Genomic DNA, 22,150 nt, shown 5'->3' on the forward strand with positions numbered 1-22,150 from the left:
ATGTCTCCATGGCAGCCCTGCAGGAGGGGATGTTCCAAACCGGTGGGTGGCAGCCAAAGTGGCTGCTATTGGCTAAGGGGGACTTGGCACAGTACACCCATCCCTACTGCTGCCTGCTATAATCTCAGGAGAAGGGAAGAGGTGGGGAGAGGCTGGCTCCTCCCCCATACCATCTCTTCTTTAGGCTGTGCTAGAAAGCAATTACCCCCTAAAAACAGCCTCAGTGATTTCAGGGGAAGAGGGCCACTGGAGCAAGAGCCCCCAGGATGAGGACAGGCGTCCTCCTGAGCCTTCTGTTCCACGTTGCAGCTGCTTTTCACGAACTGTGAGTGATGCTGAACTTATGTTTTGGTCTCTTTCATGAAGACATCAGTCTAGATGGATGGACCACATTCCATCCCATCAACTATTGTGCTTCCTGTTCTATCACAGAGCACCCCAAAGGGTAGCTGACTCTTTAACCTAACCTCCAATGCATTAGGATTGGCTACTGTGAGTTAAATGCAAGCCACCTTTTTGGGGGGCTTCCATGTAAGACCTTAGACTCAGGGATATTTGCTTCTCCAGTTGCCATGCCAGAACAAATCCCTGGTGTCTAGACTGCAAGGTTATGAGGCCACTTCTTTTGAAGACTGCCAGGGATGGCTTTGGGGAGTTCAGGAGATAACTGGAATATGTAGGGCTGTAGTTAAGATAATCAAACAGAAACTCTTTCCCAGGTTATGAGTGAAGCCATCAGTTTGCTGGGTTCACTGTTCTTTTCAATGCTGACTGAAGCCTTGGCACATTGCTGAGTTCCGCAGTAGTGCGATACTGCAGAGAAGCTCTTCATGTCTCTGAGCCCTCAACCTGGTGCCACCTTTGATGCCTTCTTTCCCTGCCCCAGACGTTACCTGGTGGTGATCCCTGCAGATCTCCACTACCCATCCAGCCAAGTTGCCTGCCTCCATATCACCTGTTATGAAGAAAAGCTTCAAGTGAATCTGGTCTTGGAGCGCTCTGCAGGACGTGAGCTCTTAATGCAAGAAACCGTCCAGAAGAAGAAGGCTTTTATGTGCACTAAGTTCTGGGTAAGCAAATGCCATCACTGATTTTCCCTTCCGGAGCTGTAAATCCCTCACGTTACTCCCTGACAAGGGATGACACGGACAGGGTCTACTTTGCCTTGGAGTGAGCCTGCTAGGAGGGGGAGTGGATGGTGCCTAGGAATGTAAAGCCAAACAGAGTATAAGCTGGGCAGCACTGAATTTCCCTTCTGAGTCAATTGTTAAATTGCAGTTAAAGTGTTAGAATCTACCGCACTTCTGGATATATACAGAGAACTGACCTGTTCCCTTCTTTTCCGTCCCAGACTAGATGAAGGAGCTTTAGCTGAACTCTAGAGGACCTGTGCAGCTCCACAGCTAAAGCCTGGGGAAATGGTGCTTTGCATGACATCCTGCAGTTTCTGTAGGACCTGGAGTCAGGCAGCAACTCAGCTCTTAGGAGCTCCTGAAGAGCAGTTGGATGGAAATTGATGTGCTTGTTATTTTCAAGCAGCAGCTTAGAGCTAATTCATTGTTGGTGAGAATTTAGCAAAGATTCAGGATAAGGCAGATATGCCTAAACAGCATCTCTTCTGTTGTACAGTACAGTCTGTGCTGAGGCTGCTGGGGTCTTTGGCTGCTGGAGACAGGAGCACCTTCTGGTTATCTGTTCTAACCTGGCTTTCTCACTTGCTAGTACATGCTAGTTCTGAAGGCCCAGCATCTGAAGCTCTGCTACGGCTTTATTGCTCTCCTTTGATTCTCTGCTACTGTCTCCCACCTCTCTGGCATCTGCCCATCCTCCTGACCGGGTTTGAAGACCCAGAAGTGTAAGGCTGGTCACCGGAGGCAAAATTCCTTAACCAGTGGCAAAAAAGGACCAGGTTCCATGGCATGCTGGGCCTCCTGCTGTCTTGTAGGTCTAAGTGAGACCTAGATGTGATCTGGATCCAGATACTGGCGGGAATGTCCTGGGAAAGGTGGAGAGGAACTGGTTAGTTTATTCCACTTTGAGTTTCTGCTCAGGGCTCCCAGATTACCTGGGAGCTGTGTGCTCTCCTCTCCCTGTATAGGTTACACCTCCAGCTGATGGCACAGAGGAGATTGCCACTGTCAAACTGATCATCACGGGCAAAGGGGTCAGTATTGAGGAGAAGGAAAAGGTTCTGATCTCCAAGGCTAGAAGTGGCACCTTCATCCAAACAGACAAGCCCGTCTATCAACCGGGGCAGACAGGTGAGAGCTGCAAAAGGGAGCAGCTGTGGGCCCTAGGCTTTTTATTGGTAACACTATATGGGAAGCCTGTGATTGCATGAAATTCATGGACAGCCTAGCAGAAGGCTTTGAGACAATTGAAAACACGGCTCAACAGCCTCTCATTGAGTGATGTTTTCAGTGGCTATAACATCCAGCTTGTGGTGACTGTGAAGTTGCAGGAGGCAGTAGGTTATTTCCCTGGTATCTTACATGTGGGTATATCCATGTCAGATGTTAACCACAGACGTGTATAGCACGGAGACAGGACCTGGGAAAACAGAGCAGGGGTCTGCATGGGAGGACTGAGGTCTGATAAATATATTCCTTGGTTTCTTTGCCTTCAGTGAGATTCCGCATAGTGACTCTGGATGAGGAATTCATGGTGCTCAATGACTCGGTAAGCCAGCCCTGGGCTGCTGTGGGAAAGGCTGCCTTGTTCCATGTGTGGATCCTACTTCCTTTCTACCCTGCTCACCTACCATATTTCCAGCTCTTCCACATTTGTCCCTGGTCCAGGCTTGCCGAGTGTCCAGAGGAGAATAGTAACTCAAGTAAAAGCTGGTAACTCAGAAAGATGGCAGAGCTATACATGTCTCTTGCTCGTCTTACGCACAAGCATAAGACATAGCGATTCCTGATGTGATGGGGTCATGGGGAGGGAATAATTTTCAAGTCGAGTTTTGCTGGACATGTGGTGGGAGGTGGCTCCTATGAATTGGAACATGGAAAAATAGATTAGAACTTAGGAAACACATTTTCATTGTGACAATGATCAGGTTTCGAAAAAGGGGCCCAGAGAAAGCATTTTCATCCGTGGAGATGTTCAGAACTCAGCTGCAGGAGGCTATGAGCAATCTGCTCTAAGAAGACATGCTTCCGCGGGCTGTTGGACTCGCTGACTTCCAGAGGTTCCTTCCCAACTACGTGATCGTATACCTCTGTAACCCCTGCAGGCTGCAGCTGAGCCAGAGTAGGTCTGTTTGGGCAGTGAGTTTTCCCCATGGAAGGCTCTGCCAGGAAGTCATTAGCAAGTGCAGGATGACCTCCAGATTGGCTTTTCCCTTTCTCCAGACCTTACTGTAATGGATTCACCTGATATTTCTCCTTTCTGGTGATGTTTATTTTACGTTATATTGTTGTCAGTGCTCTAAATTTCCAAATCACTAGTTGCACATCCGTCAGAGAGGGATTTGCACCTGAAGTACCTTGTGTGTGTTGCTGGCATGCGTTTCTGTTTTCTAATGGTTTTTGCCTTTCCCCCTCCAGATTTCGCTGTTTCTCCAGGTGAGTGATGCTGAAATCTGGTGTTACAGTAATGTTGATGGCAGCCGTTTTACTGAGCTATTCATCTTCAGTTCCTGGTAGATTTTTCAGGCTTCTGAGTAGAATAGTAGAACTTCAAGATTTCTAAAACTGACGCTCTCCTTGCTCTTTTTATTCTTACGCACTTACTTGAAGTTATGCTCCCGCTTACTTCAGTAGAAATCTGAGTTGTTCTTGCACGAGTGTAGGCAGATCAACTTAGACCTTTATGGAAAAAGTTGGAACTGTGAAGAATCTTTCCTTGAGATCAGGATTTAGGTAAGTGTAGGGAGACTCAGATGCTGGGGGCATTATATTGTCTTCAGAATGTTTTGACTAGCCTATACCAAACCTCATTCCTCACCTATAGAACCTGGTAGTGTGTAGCGCTGAAATCCTGAAGCTCAATTTCTATGGGGTGTGGATCAGTGAGATGCTGGAACAATTGTTTCTTCCTTTCTTGTGGGTGTAGGACCCTAAGGACAACCGGATAGAGCAATGGCTGGATGTGGTCCCCCAAGATGGCATTGCAGATCTGTCTTTCCAGCTAAGTGATGAGCCTTTGCTGGGGACGTATGTCATCAATGTCACCAGCGCAAAAGCTTACGGCAGCTTCTCCGTCCAGGAATATGGTATGGACATGTGGGGGATATGTCTGAGCTGCAGAGAGGACCTTGTACTCTTGATCCAGGAAGCTGGGTGCTTATTCCGTGATAACCATCCTGAGAGCAAATGGGAAAAGTAATGGTGTCTGTCATGGAAAAGAGTCTGAGCAGAGGCTCAGGAGAGGGATCACTCTGGGACCTTGGGTCAGTGACTGGGAGGAGTGTTGTGTATGGCCACAGGCCTTTGACACTGCTGATTCCAGATCTCTGTATCAGACAAATCGAGTTTACACAAAGGTACACACAAATCTGTTAAAGAAACAAGGGATATCTTCCTTTTCCCCTTCTTGTGACCTTCCTCCATTTCCTAGCTCTTATTCCACCACAGTCTTATCTTCATGTTGATTCTCTGCAAGGGCTGTGCCTGGCCAGTGTTTCCTACAGTTCTGTTTTTCCTTTCCAGTGCTACCAAAATTTGAAGTGATCTTTGAGGCACCAAATCAGATTTATGCACTAGATAAAACCTTCCCACTCCGGGTATGTGGCAGGTGAGGACTCTGCTTGGGAGGTGTCCCTGTGTTATTTTCTGGCCTGATGGGCACAAGATGGTGAAGTCACCATGGGGAGCTCTGGGGAAATTTACTACACTTCAGTTGCAGGAGGCCAGAATTTTCCATGGCAGCTCTTTGCACTCTGGTGCACACAATACATTCCTATAGCTTCTGGTACTCTGACATCCCTTATCTAAAAGCACTCCACAAGTCTCTATACCAAAACCATGGTGGAACAACCTACCCTTTGACAAGCAGCCATCTGTGGGGCAGAACGCGCCAGATGTTTGGTGTTCATCTCCCTGCAGAAGGGAAATGGAGGAAGCTTTTCCAGATTATGCTTTAACAGAAACTAGAGAGAGGCATAAAGGAATTGCCCCAGGTCCAGTCCAAGGACAGCACTAGGTGCCCCACGTAAAGGTGCTTTCTTAATGAAAGGTGTTTCATTAATCACCTGTGTTTCTGCTCATAAGATGATGCATGCCTTCAGCATATCCTGGGGTGATGCTGGCGTGAAGTGCAGAGCTCTGTGCCAAGTTAGCAACTAAAAGACTCTGGTTTCCCGGAATAGGTTAGTTTGGCACCAGTTGTATCGCATAGCCTGTGATCTCCCATCACTGCAGTGCCCTAGCCTGACCCTGCTTACTGGGTCAGGCTCCTGTGTCTGCTGTGTGGCTGCCACTCTTGTGCTATATTGTGAATACATCTGTGAATAAGTGGTCTCTGGGACCCTGTGTCTCCGAGTGAGTGCTCTGCAAAGCAAGCCTTGTGTTCTCTCACTATGTGTGACTGACTCTTCCTTCCCTTCTCCAAACAGATACGCTTACGGGAAAGCTGTGCATGGGATGGTTCACGTGAACCTTTGTCAGAAGATAGCCTCATTCCTGCCCAGTGCTTCGAAACCAGATCTCTGTCAGGCATTCAACAACCAGGTGAGATGTGTAGCAGGAGCTGAGCAGCATTCAGACACATTTGTGCTCAGGGTAAGGCGAGGCTGCTGCAGGCTTCAGCTGAAATAATAGTGATGCTACCCTGTGCCTTTTCCTCTCTCTGTACTTCCAGACAGATGAGACTGGTTGCTTCTTCACACACGTGAGCCTGTCCTCCTTCAGTCGAGACTTCAGGTACTATCAGGACAGCATAGTTGCAGATGCCTTGCTGATAGAGGATGGCACAGGTAACTGGAAACTGCTCTGGTGGCTGGCAAGAGGCATGTGAAGATGCGCTAGTCTTACCAAGAACACTGAGGACTTTCAGGCTAGCAAGGGCTTTGAGCTTTCTGAGCCCACTGGGGCCTGCTGTCTGATGCTACAAATACAGAGCCGGCAGCTCCTAATGGCACAACACACTCACTCTGAGTGCATCTGGTCTCAGGTGGTGAAGCCTGAGGACCTCTCTAAGGGCTAGAAGTAGGAGGAAGACTAAATACCCAGATCTCTGGTATGGAATGTGTGTGCAGTTGAACACGTGCATCAGTATTATCAGTGGGTCACTCTGCATGGAAGTTGCTGAGGGTGCCTGGCTTCCTTGCTCCCTTCCTTACAGTTTCTGTCTCACTGCTGTCATTCAGAGACACATGCCAATGCTTCCCACAAGTTACTCATCTCCAAGATTGGCGGGATGGCCTTGTTTGATGATGTGAATTCTTACTACCATGCTGGACAGATATACAGGGGCAAGGTAATTCCTAGTTACAGTCTTTTGGAGGTGAGAGCATGAGCAGTGCCTTCACAGGGACTGTTACCTAGTGTCATTTCTGACCTCACCTCCAGCTGGGAGCTTGGGGGGACATGAATGGTGTGCAGAGATAAAACTGTTGAATTGTCAGCAGTGCGAATAGCACCCGAGACTATCATTTGCCAAATAAGCCTGGAGGAGCAGCAACTATGGGGATGGAAATTTGGGGTGAAAACCCAAGCATCTGGAATTTCAGCAGCTGGAAGGCCTTCTGCTGTGAAGGGGTAGAGAGCATGGGGGTGAATGAACGTGGTACTGCAAATTATAACAGGAGGTGACCAGTTGCGGTGTTGATAATATTGTTAGTGACTGAAAGGGTGACTCTGCTGTGGTTTGAGTAGCGAGACATTCTGTCCACTGATAAGACTCTTCTGCACTTCTCTTGCTCACCATGGTTCTCAGATTAAAGTCATCAATTACCGAGGCAAGGCACTGAAGAACAAAAATATCCTCCTCATAGTAAGCTATGGAAAGCAGCAATTTAAGCAGAAGTACATTACTGGGGACTGTGGGACAGCTTCATTTAGCCTGAATACAACTGTTTGGAACAGCACCTCAGCTGCACTGGAGGTAAGTGAGGAAGGGGTCTGTTGGCAGGGGTACAAATGCGTCTCAGAGCTACTTACTGCCCCACAGTCATTTCCCTTGTTCCTTCTTGAAGGTTTCAGTAGTTCAAATCTGAAGCACCTCAGTGCGTTCTGGATTTTGTCTCCCCCTGAGAGCTTATTCTGTTGATCCCAGTTGCTTTCCTCATGAGCTCTCAACACAGAGACCTGTGCTATGGTGTTGCTCAGATCCTCTTACCAAGTTCCAGTGAGGGTGACTTGCAGCTGACTTGCTTAACTAGAGAGATTAACTGTTTGGGTTTTGGTATTTTTTCTCACCAGGCAAGTGTCCTGCGTCAAGATTTGGATCAAGAGCCTGGGACAGTTGATTTGAGTTACCAGCGAGCCTCTTACTTTGTACGTCCATTCTACAGCACCAGCAGGAGTTTCCTCTCTATTGTCCGTGTGCCAAAAACAGTGCCCTGTGATAAAATGCAGGCTATCCAGGTGGACTTCAGAATTTACCAGGAGGACCTGGAACATGGGCCCAAGCGTGTCATCTTCTCCTACTTCGTGAGTTTCTGGGGAACTGCTAGTGGGTGACGGTTCAAGGTACAAGATCAGCTTCTTCTACAGATTCCGGCCTGGTGTTTGATAGATTTGGCTCAGCCCAGGACAGGCAGCTCATCCAGCCATCGTGGGGCTGGATCCTGGTTTCAATCCAGGGCTGCAGTAACAGCAAGAAAGCACCTTTCTTTCAGGCTCTGCACAGGTGCAGGGCAGGTATTTGCCTTACCTGTCCTCCCCCAAGTCTCTTGATCCCCTGAGCTCTCCCTGCTACCTGAGAGTGAGTAAAGCTCATATCCCTTCCTCTGCCCCTGTTTAATCTCTATTTTCAGGGCTACCTTAATCTGCATAGTAATCGCAATGACTATGTGACTGGTATTTTCTTTCCTTTATCTTTCCCAGGTCACAGGGAGAAGAAGGATAGTCCATGCAGGTCAGAAGACTGTTTGGGTTGGACTGCCAAGAAGTAAGTGCCCTCCCCTGTTTCATGTCTAACAGCACCCTTGTGCTTCGTGTCTACAAGCACCCAGTGGTCTGTGTCAACCCATCTTATCTGGATATGTGGCATAAGCCTCTTGGCAGTTTAGAGTTGGCTCGCTACTTTTCTGTTGCATTGGAGTAGCATGCCTTTCCAGCTTTGAGGTCTCCTTTATTCTTCTGCTTGATACCAAGTGAACAATACTCAGCATTTCCCAGCCCATAGGCTCATCCTCCTTTGCCTGAATTCTCAAAATCTCCTTTTGCTCCCCCTACAAAAGGCATGAAACTACAGCCTTACCCTCTATCAAACCTCTCCTGCTTTAATTTGCAGTTGTCTGCAAGTAATCTGAGTCGTTAGGATGCCACATTTTGACTCACTGTTGTCGCTTCTCTAGGTCTTTTTTTTTTAAAGCCTAAATTATAGGTGCTTTGGGGTATAAGTCACCACTCCATTGGTGATGGGATGACATATGTTTGGTGATGGGAGACTTTGAAAGATATCTGAGCCTCTCATTCTTTGTGGAGCTAAGCTTGAATTCCAAAACTGTTGTTTAGTTTCCTTGAGGCAATAAACAGAACCAGGAAGAGTCTTCTGCTGGTCTCGAATAACAGATCCAGAGATGTGCTGAATATTTCAGTGGTCTCCAGAGATCTCCTTGGCCCTGAAAGCCTTGAAGAAAGGAATTAAACAGATACATGCAAAATAGCAAAACCTGAGCAGAGTCCATTTTTACTTATAAATCTACTTTCTCTTCTTCCCTCTCCTCCATCTAGTGCTGAAAGGCTTCTTCTCCATCCCTCTTACCTTCAGCTGGATCTTTGCACCAGCTCCAAGACTTGTTGTTTATGTTATCTTCCCTAATGGAAGAATCATCGCTGATTCTGCCATTTTCAGTGTCTCCATGTGTTTCAGAAATAAGGTAGGATTTGTGTCCATGGCTAAATGTGTGAGAGTGAATGTGTCTGCTGCAAAGAAAGAAAAGACTGAGGGATACACAGTATGTGTAGCTGTGTGCGGCTGATACTACACGTGATGCCGTCACATGAATTGCAGTGCATGAGTGGTGAAGTGTGCTTTAATGCATGGAGCAAGTATGTGCTGTGCACAAGTATGTGAAGAGCACTTGGGAAAGTGGGACTAAACTCATAAAGAACCCGGAGGTAAGGACTAAGCTTATTTTAGATCTGGGCTTCAAAAGGAGCAGAAAGACAGCTTTGTAAGGTGTGTGATCATGGCTGCCTGGTTTTCTGGGTAGAGAGAATGCTGTGTGAGAATGTGAGAATGCTGACGCAGGAATATCCCCAGTACATTGATGGGTCCCTCTCTGCCATCCGTCCTGTTAGAACCTTGACATGATGACATTTTAAATACCTTCTGGGGGTCCTTGAGAGATTCCTTGGGTTTCCATCTAAGGAAAGTCCTTGGAAACTCTGATCATGTAGGTGCCTTCCCTGCTCAGGAATTGGTAGCACGGCCAGCAGCAGAAATGTCACTCGGGTTTTGCCTGCATTCTTCCCATCCAGGTGGAGCTGGGCTTCACAACACCGGAGGCTCTTCCTGATTCAGAGGTTGGTCTCCGCCTGCAGGCATCTCCTGGGTCCACGTGTGCTGTCTGGGCTGCGGATCGGAGTGTCCTTGGGCTGAAGACAGGAAAAGAGCTCAGCCGCTCTTTGGTGAGTGAGCCTGATCCTAATTCTTCCCTTCCCTTGTACTGACATGAAGGAGGGAAAGAGGGAGGAAAGGAGACTGACAGGTCATTGCATCTGGGCAGAGCTTATCTCTCACTCTGAGCAGAGCTTATCTGTCCATTCTGGGCAGTGCTTTGAGCATTTGGGATCATCAGCACTCTCAGTGTGGCACAGGTAAGGGTTAGTGTTAAGAAAAGTTGAACATCACTTGGTGCACCAGTGGTAAATCAGTGTCTGTTGTTCTGCCTCATGTTCAGTTCAGCGGGTTGTCTTGGCTCTGTCAGAAGAGTGACAGTGAGCCTGAGCTTTCTGGCATGTGTTCATGCACAGTAGCAAGGAGCAATTCAAACAGGCCTTGGAAGTATGACAGGAAAGGAACGCCAGATTTTATCTGTGCTGATTTTTTTCCCCCCTTTTCCTTGCTTTCTCAGATCTATAGGCTGTTCCCATCTGATTATAACTCCAGGTATCCTCGCCAAGTGTCTGAAGATGATCAGTCCTGCAGGTTCCCAAATTCTGATGAGCATGATGTGTTTACAGCATTCAGGGTAAAAATGGTTGATTTGGTGGGTTGGGATAATTCATGAACTGAGGGAAATGTGGCCCCCTGACTTTACCAGTATTCTAGGGATGCAGTTACAGACAGCACAGTGAACACGTCCAGTTTAGGCCCTTGTAACTCACTTGTTATTTGAATAAGTGACTTGAAATGTTGACTGAGAAGAAACTGTGTGGTTCCTGCACTTCCGTTGCGTGATTCAGGATGCCAAGGTATTGGTTACTTTAACTGGATTTCACACAGTTTGTCTGATTTCCGTAGCATGAGCAATTGCACTCTGCAGGCTAAGAAGGCATAGTAGCTAAATAAACATGTTTGAATAAGAATAACTTTGTCTGACTCAGGCCAGATGAATTATCTCTGAAGACCTCATTTGCCCATTGCTGAGGATTTCAGTAATTCCTTCTTAAAATGAAGCAAGAGAATACTTTCCCAAGCCAGAAGACAGCCAAGACCCCCATGCATGAAGGCAAAAAAAGGCACAGGGTGGAGGGCAGAGAGGAAAGTACAAGCTTCTGGTGCATCGGTTCTTTTTTCCTACAGGAAATGGGGTTGAAGATTATATCCAACACCAATATCAGGAAACCCAGAGTGTGTCCAACCACTCCATCGACAACTATGCTGCAGGAAAAAAGAATGTTTACTTCCAGGCCCATGTTGATGTTTGGTCAGAGCCATAAAGCACATAGCAGTAAGCATTTGCCAACTGTTCCTTCTTACAGGGGATGCTTAGTCTTTCAGGTGAAAGCAGCCCTGGGTTTGAGCTAAGTCAGAGCTTGCTGTAATTGCAAATGGAGGAGAAAGAGCGTTCCCTGGCCCTGAACCTGTTGTGCTACTGTGAGGCTGCCTGGGGCTCACAGCTTCTGGCTCTGAAACATTAGTGGGCTGACTGGATCCTAGGTCTTATTGCTGAGGTGAAGGAACGGTTGCCTTTCCCATGGCACCTACAAGTACAAGCAAGGCCCAAGTACATCTGTCATGTGAAATGGAGCAAGAGATTTTAAAATCTGGGATAGAACCTTCTGTTCCAGTACGGTGCCTCTTGAGCTGCTTGCATTAGCAGCAGCCTGAGCTGCTCTGCCTCTAAACCAGGGCCTGAAGACCCTGTGGTGACTGGGTCTTGGTTATTTCCTCAGAGCATCTGACAACATCAACCTATCAGCGCAGTATGTTTTTGCCTGTTTCTTCAGCTGAAGAGAAAGTAGACAAGCATCTCTTCAAAACCTGGATGTGGGATTTGTATTCTCTGGGGTGAGTAAGCTGAGCTGTGGGGGTGTTGTCTGGGTAGCTTAGTGTGACTGGGAATAGCAGCAGTTCAGATCAAAAGCTGCTGAGGAAGATTCCTAAGGACATGTCACGGGGTTCATATCTGTCAAGCCATTTCTCATAGGAGTCTACATCATATATGTTTTCTTTTACGAGATGATCATACAGAAGTATTGCCCATGCATGGGAGGTAGCTGACATAGGAAGATAGGAAAGCAGTTGTGGTGCAGCAAACCAGCTTTATTTACTGCCTACATGCTACTTGTTGTATCTCTGTGGGCTGCATTTGCCAACCTGTGCTCACAGGATGTATCCTGGGATGCAGGGGAAGCTGATTTCCAAGGAAGTCCTTCACAAGACAGGGAGTTGTGCCCTGTGAGGCTCAGTGAGAGCATGAGGTCTGCTGAGGGAGCTTTTGGAGACTTTTCATCTCCAACTTTAGGAAATCCTTGTCTAGTGCCTGGAGGCTGGAGTCTGCTCAGGCCAGATGCCGCCACATCTGCCCTCTCCCATCTCCACTGTCCTTCCAGCTACATCGATCTCTTCTCTCCCTAGCAGCAGATATCTGCTGTGTGGTTTGTTCACTAGCCTAATCTGTCACCAAAGGTCATATTGTTTGTGTTGCCTTCTTGTATGTGCCTGGCAAAAGTGAGAGTCTTGAGTTACAGGAGTCAAATAATGTCATTTGCTTTAGCTAGGGCTGTTCAGATGTCTGCTGCGATAGCAGCCACAGAGCAGTCTGCGGCTCTCAGAAGCTGTGATGCAGGCACAAGGCAAGTCTCTGCCCTGTCTTCATGTTGGACTTGAAGCTGTCAGTCTTTCACAGGAAGGTGAATGGCTGGGTCTGTCTCTTCTGCTGAGTTCTACTGATGTTGAGCCAGTCCTGTTGCTTTTCTTGTGTGCGGTTCTCCATCCCTAGGCCAAGAAGAATAAAACTGCTGACATCTGTAAACCATTTTTAGATGTGCAAAGGGCAAGTGCTGTCTGAGAAAAGCACTGACTGTGACTGATGGCATCTTGCAGCCACATAGCCTATTGCCAAAAATGTTCTGTTGGTATAAACATCTGAGACAGTGGTTCCATTCTTCTCTGAGGACCTACAAGGGTTACAAGTTCAGCAGAGATTGGGGGTTAGACTGAGGTTAGGGGATCGGGTGCACTGGCAGAAGGGTGCAGACCAGGCCACCTGGTGCTGTGTACAGCAAGATTCAGTTAAATGCTTCTGTTGCATTTCTGTTGCATTTCAGTCCCAATGGGAACAAGAGTGTCACTGTCACTGTGCCTGACTCCATCACAGAATGGAAAGCAGGGATGTTCTGCACAGGACCTAATGGCTTTGGACTTGCTCCAGCCACCAGTCTGCTTGTTTTCAAGCCTTTCCTTGTGGATCTCGCACTGCCATCTTCGGTGATCCAGGGCGAGACCTTCATCTTGAAGGCCACAGTCTTCAACTACCTGCAGCAATGTATGAAGGTAAGTGAGCCCTGATAGCCTCAGCAAGAAAAAGCTGGGTATGGGTGGGTAGGAGATGGCTGAAATCTATGGCCTGTGATGTTTATCTTGGTACTACTGCCATTCCTTCTGCCCCTTCAGATTCAAGTGACCCTGAAGGAGTTTGCACACCTCCAGGTAGAGTCATGCAAAGGCTGTGTCTACAGCAGCTGCTTATGTGCTGGTGAAGCTAAGAGCTTTCATTGGAGTGTCACAGCTGAGCAATTAGGTGAGAAGAACAGCAAGGTGGGGTGGTGGAACTGGGAAGAGATGGGACCAAAGTAGGGATGTTTTGTAAGAGCTGAGATTGAGTGTAGAGTTATTTGCCCTGTTAACCAGAGTACTCATTTGCAGTCATCCTAAAGTCATCATTACTCACAAACCTGTGCTAGGAGGTACAGAACCATACAGGTCTCTGATTCATTTTTCATTGTAAACCGGTGATTTCTGTTATGTTAATGGGAAGTGCTATCTCAAAAGATGTTTTATGCACCTGTTATTTTCAGGGCTCATGAACGTCACTCTCAGCACAGAGGCTGTGGCCACCAAAGAACTCTGTGGTGAAGAGATACCATTTGTCCCAGACCAAGGACAGAAAGACACGATCACCAAACTCCTTCTAGTCCGGGTTAGACAAGCTGTTCTGTTACCTAGACCTAAAAGTGGGCTTTGTGCAATTTCCAGATTTTGTGTGGGTTAATTCTGGCAGTCAGCCCTTGCTATTCAAGGTGTGTAATTAGAATCTCGGTGCCTGAGCTGGGACCAAAGATGAGAGCTGATGAATGTGGGAAGTAAAGATGTATCCTCCACTTCATACCATGGAAAACTTCAAATATGTGCACTCTTTTATGTCCTCACTCCTGAGTTCTCTGCTGATTCTTACAACATCAGTTTCACAGACATTCAGAAGTTATAATGTTCTGAAAACGTATGCTGTTTTCTTGCCTGAAAAGAAAACTATTGACGATAATTTACATTTTTATATGGTAGTGATGTTACTCCATCTGACTCTCCAGCCTGAAACAGGATTCTGTCCATATCTCTTTCTAATCCACTTGTAATCCTGTTTCTCTCCTGTATGCTCACTATAATGCAACGTCTATGTGCTCCAACAGCCAGAGGGAGTGTTGGTAGAAAAGGCGCACAGCTCCATCCTGTGTCCTGAAAAAGGTAGAGAGATTTTTCTCTTCTTTCACCCTGCTCATGCCCTGCTTCCTGCCTAACATTTCCTGCGTCTTTCTACTTGCTGGAATGTTTTCTCTTGTCATCATGACCAAGCTGCAGAAGCATACTCTAATTGCCATCTAGAGCTTCCCCTGGATAAGGATGTGGGGAGGTCCCATCTTTCAGCATCAACATCCCTGGCAGTAACGTGACAGGCTTGAGGCCTTTTTCTCCCGTAGTAATAAAATGAGACTACTGAAGAGGGCAAGGCTGGAGGAGATGACTTAGGATTGCTGTTCCTGTCTTGAATTTTACGGTGTATGATGGGGCTGTTAGCAGATTTTGAGAGCACAAGGCACATGGAGAAGGCGTGCCTGCAACTGAAATCTGAAGTGAGGTGGAGTAACTTCTATAGAGAAAAGCAGGTGGCTTTGACCACAGGGGGTTTCCAGGAGAAAATCCTCTCAGCCTGTGTAGCAGGAAGGCTGTTAGGACAGTGCAGGCATCATGAGGTGGATGAAGCCAGGGGTGGAATGGGACAGGGTTTTTGAGGTGATCTGCAACCTCTCTGATGGGAAATGGGGTGTTAGCACAGGACAGTCTTACAGTTTCTGGGGATTTTGAAGGCTGTTTTCATCAGAACGCATTTCTTTTTGTCTTCCCCACACACCTTACTCCATCGGTGTCAGGGAATCCAGCACAGGAGTCTGTGTCCCTGATGTTGCCTCTAGATGCGATTGAAGGTTCAGTCAGAGCTACCATCTTGGTTACCGGTAAGGAATTCAGCTAAAATCCCTAATCTTGGAGTTTAGCTCTAGGAAAGGAGAAACCCAGAGGGCCCCCATACCCTTTCTAAGGTTTCCAAGGCTTCAGTGCCTTATTCTCCCCATGTGTGCAGCTGTGTTTCCTAATTCCTGATAACCTAAAACATTCAGCAAGGGAGAGAGTGTTCTGTTTATGGGATGGCAATGTGTACAGTCCATATGGAGGGCACAGTGTAACTGATAAACTGGGTGGACAGAGGTGCCCCCACACTGCTGTGCTGGCGCTGTTGTGCTGGGTGCACTGCTGGGAATGGGCCTCAGGTATGAGGAGGTGAATCCTCAAGCCTCCTGCCCAGGAGGTGGTCAGGGTGCCTATGCTCTGTTCCAGGTGACCTCATGGGGATGGCACTGCAGAACATGGACCACCTGGTGCAGTTGCCCCATGGCTGTGGGGAGCAGAACATGGTGCTGTTTGCCCCCATTGTCTATGTGCTGCAGTACCTGGAGAAGACGAGGCAGCTGACCCTTGAGATCAAGGAGAGGGCAACAGGATTCCTGCGCAATGGCAAGTACAACAGACCCACCTTGCTCCTCTGCCTTCCCCAGTGTCCAGTCTACCAGTAGCCCTGGGTGTCTACTCCCCTTCCACTCAGAGCACTCAACCACCCCATTCCCTTCACAGTGATTTCATTGCAAATACCATTCTGAGCACTCATGTCCTATCCTGCTTCCCAGGGTACCAGATACAGCTACAGTATCAGCACCCTGATGGTTCCTACAGTGAATTTGGTACCAAGGATGAGTACGGTAATACCTGGTAAGCCCAGGTCTCTTTCCCTCCTGTCTGACAGCCTGGAGGTGGGCAGTTGTCTGCTTCCAACCCTGAATCCATTCCATCCTGTTGAATCCAAAGTGTTCCAGACATTTTGTGGGCTAGGAGCTCCCCAGGGGTATGCAGCTCTCCTGAGGACGCACTGTCCTTGGAGAAGCAAATTAGGAATAGCACAATAGGTGAGGAGAGACCCACCAGATTAAAGCTCCCAGTTTTTTGTCTTTTTCCTCAACTTCTGCTTAGATCCTTTCTTTCCACTCATTCTTCCCTCTCTTTCATTTACTCCATCTCTTTCTGCTTCTCTCTTCCCTTTCTTATGCCTTTTTTTGTGTTCTCTCCCCAACCAGGCTGACCGCATTTGTGGTTAAATGCTTTGTCCAAGCCAAGCCATACATTTTCCTGGACAACAGGACCATCCAAGCTGCTCTTACCTGGCTGGAGTTTCACCAGCTTCCCAATGGTTGCTTCAGAAATGTGGGCCAGCTTTTCCACACAGCCATGAAGGTAGGAGCCGGAGCACCTCGAAGGACACCTCAAAACAGCTCTTGCCAAGTGTACTGATAATTGTTTAGTTCACTTTCCTGTGTTGTTCTGCTTGCTTGTGTGGGAGCAAGCCAGGGATAGGTGGGACCTTTGCTGAAAAGCTTCAGGTCTTTGGGTATTAACTTTTCCAGCTTTTTGGATGTTTATGCTTTTTGTAGGGAGGTGTGGATGGGGAAGTCCCCTTGGCTGCCTACATCACTGCTGCATACTTGGAGGCAGGAGAGACACCGGAGGTAAATGTTGGGATTCTTTGCCATGCTTTTGCCTTAAGGTTTGAATCCTGAAGATCTTGGTGTCACTGAGGCAGACCTTCTTGGAGAGGCTTGTGGACAAAGTAATAACAGAAAAGTAGGACTTACTGAAATGATGGAAGCTTAGCTTATAGTGCTTCTGCTGGGCTTTAGCAAGAGACAGCAACCAAAAAGCAGCAGTTGGACCCTGGGGCCTTTTGGGACGGCAACCACTGCAAGCCTTTGGCTCATGTTTGGAATAGCATAGCTAAATGCTGGAATACAAAGCTGCTGAGACCAGTGGATTTTCTGCTTCTTGCCAAGAGCAGTACTGGTGTTCGGGGGGAAACTGGAAATCCCAGTGACGCTGTAAGGCCCTGTGGAGGTGAACTGAACACAATAATCTTGGTCAGTGTGTTGTGTGCAAGCATTTGCAATGGTGAGCTTTTGCTCTTGTGTTTGGACTTGGAAAGTAAGATGTGGTGTCATTCCAGCAGAAATGGCATTCATTTCATTGAGAGAGCACTGCTAAAGCCCATAACCAGCTCAGGGAGGGGGTCTGTCAAGCATGTCGCGCCAGGGACTGGAGAAGGGTCCTTACTGGTGCTGCACTGATACAAAGAGAAGAGGGCAGGCTCAAGCACAGGGATGGATACCTGGGTGAATGTTTGGGGTACTTTCTGTGTCTGCATATGCTAATGCATCCTTCTGCTTGTGTCTCAGTGTTTGTCTGCTTCACATATGTTTGAGGTAACCAACACCCATGTAACTCTTTCCTGTAGAGTACAGTGATGCGCAAGGCGCTTGGCTGCATTGCTCCTTCCCTACCCAAAGCTGCCAGCACTTACACTCAAGCCCTGCTGGCCTACACCTTTGCCCTGGCTAAGGACTCTCAACGCGCGCAAGAGCTACTTGATACACTTGATCAAAAGGCAATCAGAGCAGGTATGGGAACCTCAGTACCAGGTGGACATCAGAGAAAGGACGAGTGGCCTTTCTGAGCCCTTGGTTACCTGCAACCTGGAAGGACCATAGCTTTGCCCTCTAGGTGCTTCTGGACTAGCGAGTGGGTAGCTAGCTAGTATCAAGTAGCTAGTGGACTGGCAAACAGGGCAATGGAGAGCTCAGATGTGTGGGAGGTAATGTGTATGCAGATTATGGGCATATTAGTTTTTGCATATCACTTTGGTATGTAATATGGAGTATCGGATATTGCAAAATGCATGGGATTGCAAATTGACCCAGAGACATAATGGCCCAGTGACATGATGGCCCAGCCAAGAGGGATTTACTTGATTGTCTTTGCAGACACAAGCCACTGTGCCTCAGAAGCCTCAGGATTTCTTTCCTGACATCCCTCAATGCCATCTGTTGCTTTCCTTTCCCAGGTGGGCAGATCCACTGGAGTCAGACCTCGTCCAAGCCCAGACCCAGCACCAGCCCTTGGTCACAGCCACTGTCCGTGGATGTGGAGTTGACAGCCTATGTCCTCCTGGCCCTGCTCTCCAAGCCAAATGTCACAGGGTCAGATCTCACCACAGCCTCTGGCATAGTGGCCTGGCTCACCAGGCAGCAGAATCCCTATGGAGGGTTTGCCTCAACACAGGTAATTTGTGGCCTGGGAAGGGGATGTTACTTGAGAAAGAATCTCTGTACAACATATGCACAATATTTGCAAGTGCAAATGCTTTGAGGAGAGGAGCTCTTGTGTATGGAGGTCCTCAGGACAGTGAGATCAAGTCTCTTTGGGTCTCAGAGCTGCAAATGTAATTGTCCCTTCATTTTCAGGACACAATAGTCGCCCTGCAGGCCTTGGCTAAGTATGCCGCGCTGACGTACAGCACGAAAGGGGCTGCGGAAGTGAGGGTGAGGTCCCAGAGAGGCTCTGGGAGGAAGTTCCAGGTCTCCTACGAGAACCGGCTGTTGGTGCAGGAGGCAGCGCTGACAGAAGTCCCGGGCAAGTTCTCAGTGCAGGCCCACGGCAGCTGTTGTGTCTTCACCCAGGTAGGGTCCCACAGACCCTGCAGGGACAAACCTCTGCTCATCACCTTATCAAAACCAAAACTCTCTGGTGCAGCTCTATGCAAGGAAACGCGCATTAACTGTGCTTTAATCCCAGCCTGTTGCCAGTGCAATAAACCTGTCTGCTGGAGGACTGTGTCCAAATGCGAGGACATTGATGCTTCCATGACTTTCAAGTATTGGAGGGTGGAAATGCTCTGTAGTGGTCCTGCTAATGTGTGCCTGACTTGTACAGTCTCAAGGGGAAGTGTGAGAAGAAGGGAGCCCCCAGATGGATGGGTCATGGAAAGTTTCCAGTCTGAGTGGCCTTTATTTTGGGTACTGGGATGAGTGTGTTCACTGTGAATGGTTTATCCAGTTACTGCCTGGCACCCATATCTTGAGGATTAAAGTAGTCAGTAAAAAAAAAGTATGATAGATGATATTGAACTAATTATCCATGTCTTATTCTGTCTTTTTGTGTCTCCCTGCAGATGGTGCTGAGGTACAACACGCCGTCCCCACAGGTCTCCACATCCTTTGCCTTGCGAGTGAAAACCGAGCCAGACAATTGCACCGAGGATGACATACACTCTGTTACTGTCTATGTCAATGTCAGGTGACTTCTAAAGACGTCGCTCCAATTGGGAAGAAAAGCCATGCGTGGCTGGAGAACTGAGGGGTGCTTCTTGACTGCAGTGGGGGCACCAGGCAGTTTCAGCGGAAGGTCCAGATGGAACATGGGGAGGGAAAGATACAAGTGTCTCTGGGGACAGGGAACTGTTTCTGAGGGCTTTGGTTCTTGCTAGGGAGAAGAGTGCAAGTTGTCACCTCAATCAGGGATGCTCAAAGCAGTGCAGACATCATCTGCCTGCTGTGAGAGGGAGAAATGACTGCCTTGGCCCTGGTCCTGGCTGGGCTCCTGGATCAGGGTCCTGCACGCAGGATATGGTGGCGAAAGGAAAGGGAAGCTGGGAGTGACTCTTTTTGATCTTCTCCCCCAGGTACACTGGGAAGAGATCCATTTCCAACATGGTGATTGTGGAGGTGTCCCTACTGTCTGGATTCATCCTGGCTCCAGGATCTGGGATGTCTGTAAGAAGCCTGGAATCAGGATGGTGATGGGGTGTCAATGGGGCCATATGCCCAGGGAGAGGGGGAGGTTGCGTAGGCAGGTGGAGCCTGTCTCTCTTGAGCAATCTCGCCATCCCTTGCCCTCTGCTTCACAACAAACATGAACATAGTGTCAGCTCTCTGTGCTTTGAGGATGGTGATCCTTCTGGCCCAATTTGCTCAGCATATCCTTGACAGCCAAGTAGCCTAGGTTCCCTTCCTTGGGTTTTGTGGGAGCTGATTGGCCCTGCAGGGAGATCAGCCTGAAGGGGCAAGAGTCCAAACTAAATTTGGAAGTGAGTGAATGAGAATCTGCCCACTCAAGCTTACCTAAACCTTGTTGGGACATCTCACACTTGCTTTTCAAAAGACTCAACTAAATTGCTTCCTCTGCTCTCCTGTCCTAGCTGCAGCACTGGCACTCTGTGAGAAGAACTGAGCAAACACAAGGAGGTGTTGCCATCTACTTGGACAAGGTATGTGTCTGCTACTAGAGAAGCTGCAGGACTGGGGGGCAGTTGTAGATTTGTGTGGGGAATCCAGGACTGGACTAGCAGAGCAGGACTTTCAACAGTCATTTTGACTCTACAGAGTAGGATAAAACTGATGCCTATCGGTAGGATCAAATTTGGGTGAGGAATAAAAAGAACAGCTCGTAAGTGAACTTTCCTTTGCTCTTCTTCTCCAGCTGAGCCACAAGTCTGAGACCTATGTCCTGCATCTGGAGCAGGAGATTGGAGTGACCAACTTGAAGCCAGGCTATGTCAGGGTCTATGACTACTACCATCCAGGTCAGTGTGGAATGATGGGCTTCCTGAACTGTCGGGGTGTTTGCACTTGACTGTGTAAGGATAACTTAGATCTGTGTTGTTGCAGAGGATCAGGCCCTGGCTGATTATAATATCTCCTGCAACTGAGGTAGGTGTGAGTCCCTTCCTCAGCCCCCACACAGAGCTAGCAGCCTTGTGATGTTTCTGCTGCAACCCAGCCACCTCTCTCTGTCTCGCAGGGGCCCTGTGTATCTCTGATTCAGTGTGTTCCCTACATCTAGGACTGTATCTAGGTCCTCCAGGGACTTTAGCCTCTGCCCTTGCTTTTCTGGACTTTGTAATGTACTTTTTGCTGGATTGCCCTGTGGGCAGGACATGACATGATTAACGTGTGTCCATGCTGTGAAGGATCAGTAGTGTGCATTTTCTGGGACTCTCATAGATGGTTTTGCACCATTCCAGAACAGCTTTCAAGCAGAATTCATGGTACCAGTTTCAGCTTACTGTGCCTGGGGATGCAGAGTCCCTCTTTCTGGGGAGGTAAAACAAGGACACATGATCAAACCAGAGAAACCCTTTCCCTTAGAGTCCTTAGAGACCGCCTGGGCTCCCTAGCTTTTAGCATCCCAGAGTTAATAATTTGGGTTGTATTATTTGCTCTCTGGGTTACTCCCTCTTCTGCTTTCATTTCTCCAGGGGCTTGTTCTGCTCCCTTACTGTCCACTTTCAGCCCACGGGGATCATACTAGTGCAAGATGCAAGATGGGAAATCACTTTTCAGTGGGCTTGGGATATTGGTGCTGGGACAGATCTCAAACTGGATTTCAGGACTAACTTCAGCCAAGCCATGCTGCTCATCCTGACAGCCATTTTCTGGAGAATTCTTTGGGGCGTCTGATTAATTCTGATTGCTTTAATTGAGGGATTTTCTTGCTTGTAAAGATATAAAATAAAATATAAAGTACAAATCTGGCTGCTGTGGTGTGTATCTGGATTCTTGTGACAGAGGATTACCTTGTAGGAGAGAGCAGAAGTGAACCCTTATAGAGAGAGTGTATCCAAACCATGTACCTGGCATTTATTTCTTCCAGCGCTGGGTTTCCCTCCAGAGCACTGTTGCAGCCATCAGTATGGGATAAGGACTCCTAGCCTTGCATGGAGACTGATCCCACTGAGCATCCTCTATTGCACACAAATGCATCTGAGCAATAAAGTCTTGACCGGTTCTGCACTTTACATGGATGTAAAGTAAATCTACCCTGCTGTATATCTCACAGGTTAGCTTCTGGCCTAGAACAGAAGGAGGAAGGGGAGTAATTTTAGTTTTTGCTCCTCCTGTGAAGCTGGATATTGCACAGGACAATTCAAGCATGAGTTGTCAGGCAAGTGCCCGGGAGTTGAACCCTCCCCCCCCAGTGAGCTATTGTAGAGTGAATAGAGTCTTTGTTACATGACAAAGAGATGCAAAGGCAATTCAACAACAAAGCATATGTGAAAGTGCAACATTTATCATTCCTTCAAACTCCATGATTTAAGGAACTCCAGCTAGTGATCTCAGACCTTCAGACTTGGCAGCGCTTGTACAGACCAGTAGGTCTCCCCAGACCCTTGCTAGGGCTGCTGTGAGAGTGCGATGGCTAAGCACAAAGTCAGGCTTAG

The 22,150-nt window shown here is 47.9% G+C and overlaps 1 protein-coding gene across 1 annotated transcript; it reads left to right on the forward strand.

Annotated features, from left to right (window-relative positions):
* The first annotated feature begins 266 nt into the window (after positions 1 to 266).
* On the forward strand, positions 267 to 21,450 carry LOC136012358 (alpha-2-macroglobulin-like protein 1). Its single transcript, XM_065675550.1, has 36 exons — positions 267 to 325; positions 887 to 1,070; positions 2,099 to 2,261; positions 2,627 to 2,679; positions 3,549 to 3,566; positions 4,057 to 4,216; positions 4,653 to 4,737; positions 5,558 to 5,672; positions 5,803 to 5,917; positions 6,311 to 6,420; positions 6,880 to 7,047; positions 7,365 to 7,595; positions 7,992 to 8,055; positions 8,844 to 8,989; positions 9,594 to 9,743; positions 10,190 to 10,306; positions 10,861 to 11,008; positions 11,451 to 11,568; positions 12,831 to 13,056; positions 13,177 to 13,303; positions 13,581 to 13,702; positions 14,190 to 14,244; positions 14,928 to 15,011; positions 15,391 to 15,567; positions 15,738 to 15,819; positions 16,182 to 16,338; positions 16,536 to 16,610; positions 17,390 to 17,552; positions 17,996 to 18,213; positions 18,396 to 18,611; positions 19,103 to 19,227; positions 19,613 to 19,703; positions 20,129 to 20,197; positions 20,410 to 20,512; positions 20,598 to 20,639; positions 21,188 to 21,450. The coding sequence occupies exons 1-35, from the start codon at positions 267 to 269 to the stop codon at positions 20,636 to 20,638; spliced, it is 4,335 nt and encodes a 1,444-aa protein (XP_065531622.1). The 3' UTR covers position 20,639; positions 21,188 to 21,450.
* The last annotated feature ends 700 nt before the right edge of the window (positions 21,451 to 22,150 follow it).

The sequence above is a fragment of the Lathamus discolor genome, chromosome 1 (genome assembly GCF_037157495.1).
Source record: "Lathamus discolor isolate bLatDis1 chromosome 1, bLatDis1.hap1, whole genome shotgun sequence".
Lineage (NCBI taxonomy): Eukaryota > Metazoa > Chordata > Aves > Psittaciformes > Psittacidae > Lathamus > Lathamus discolor.

Coding starts and splice junctions, on each gene's coding strand:
- LOC136012358 (XM_065675550.1), top strand. CDS start 267: ATGAGGACAGGCGTCCTCCTGAGCCTTCTGTTCCACGTTGCAGCTGCT. Junction 7,048..7,364: donor GCACCTCAGCTGCACTGGAG/GTAAGTGAGGAA, acceptor TTTTCTCACCAG/GCAAGTGTCCTGCGTCAAGA. Junction 17,553..17,995: donor TCAAAAGGCAATCAGAGCAG/GTATGGGAACCT, acceptor TTCCTTTCCCAG/GTGGGCAGATCCACTGGAGT.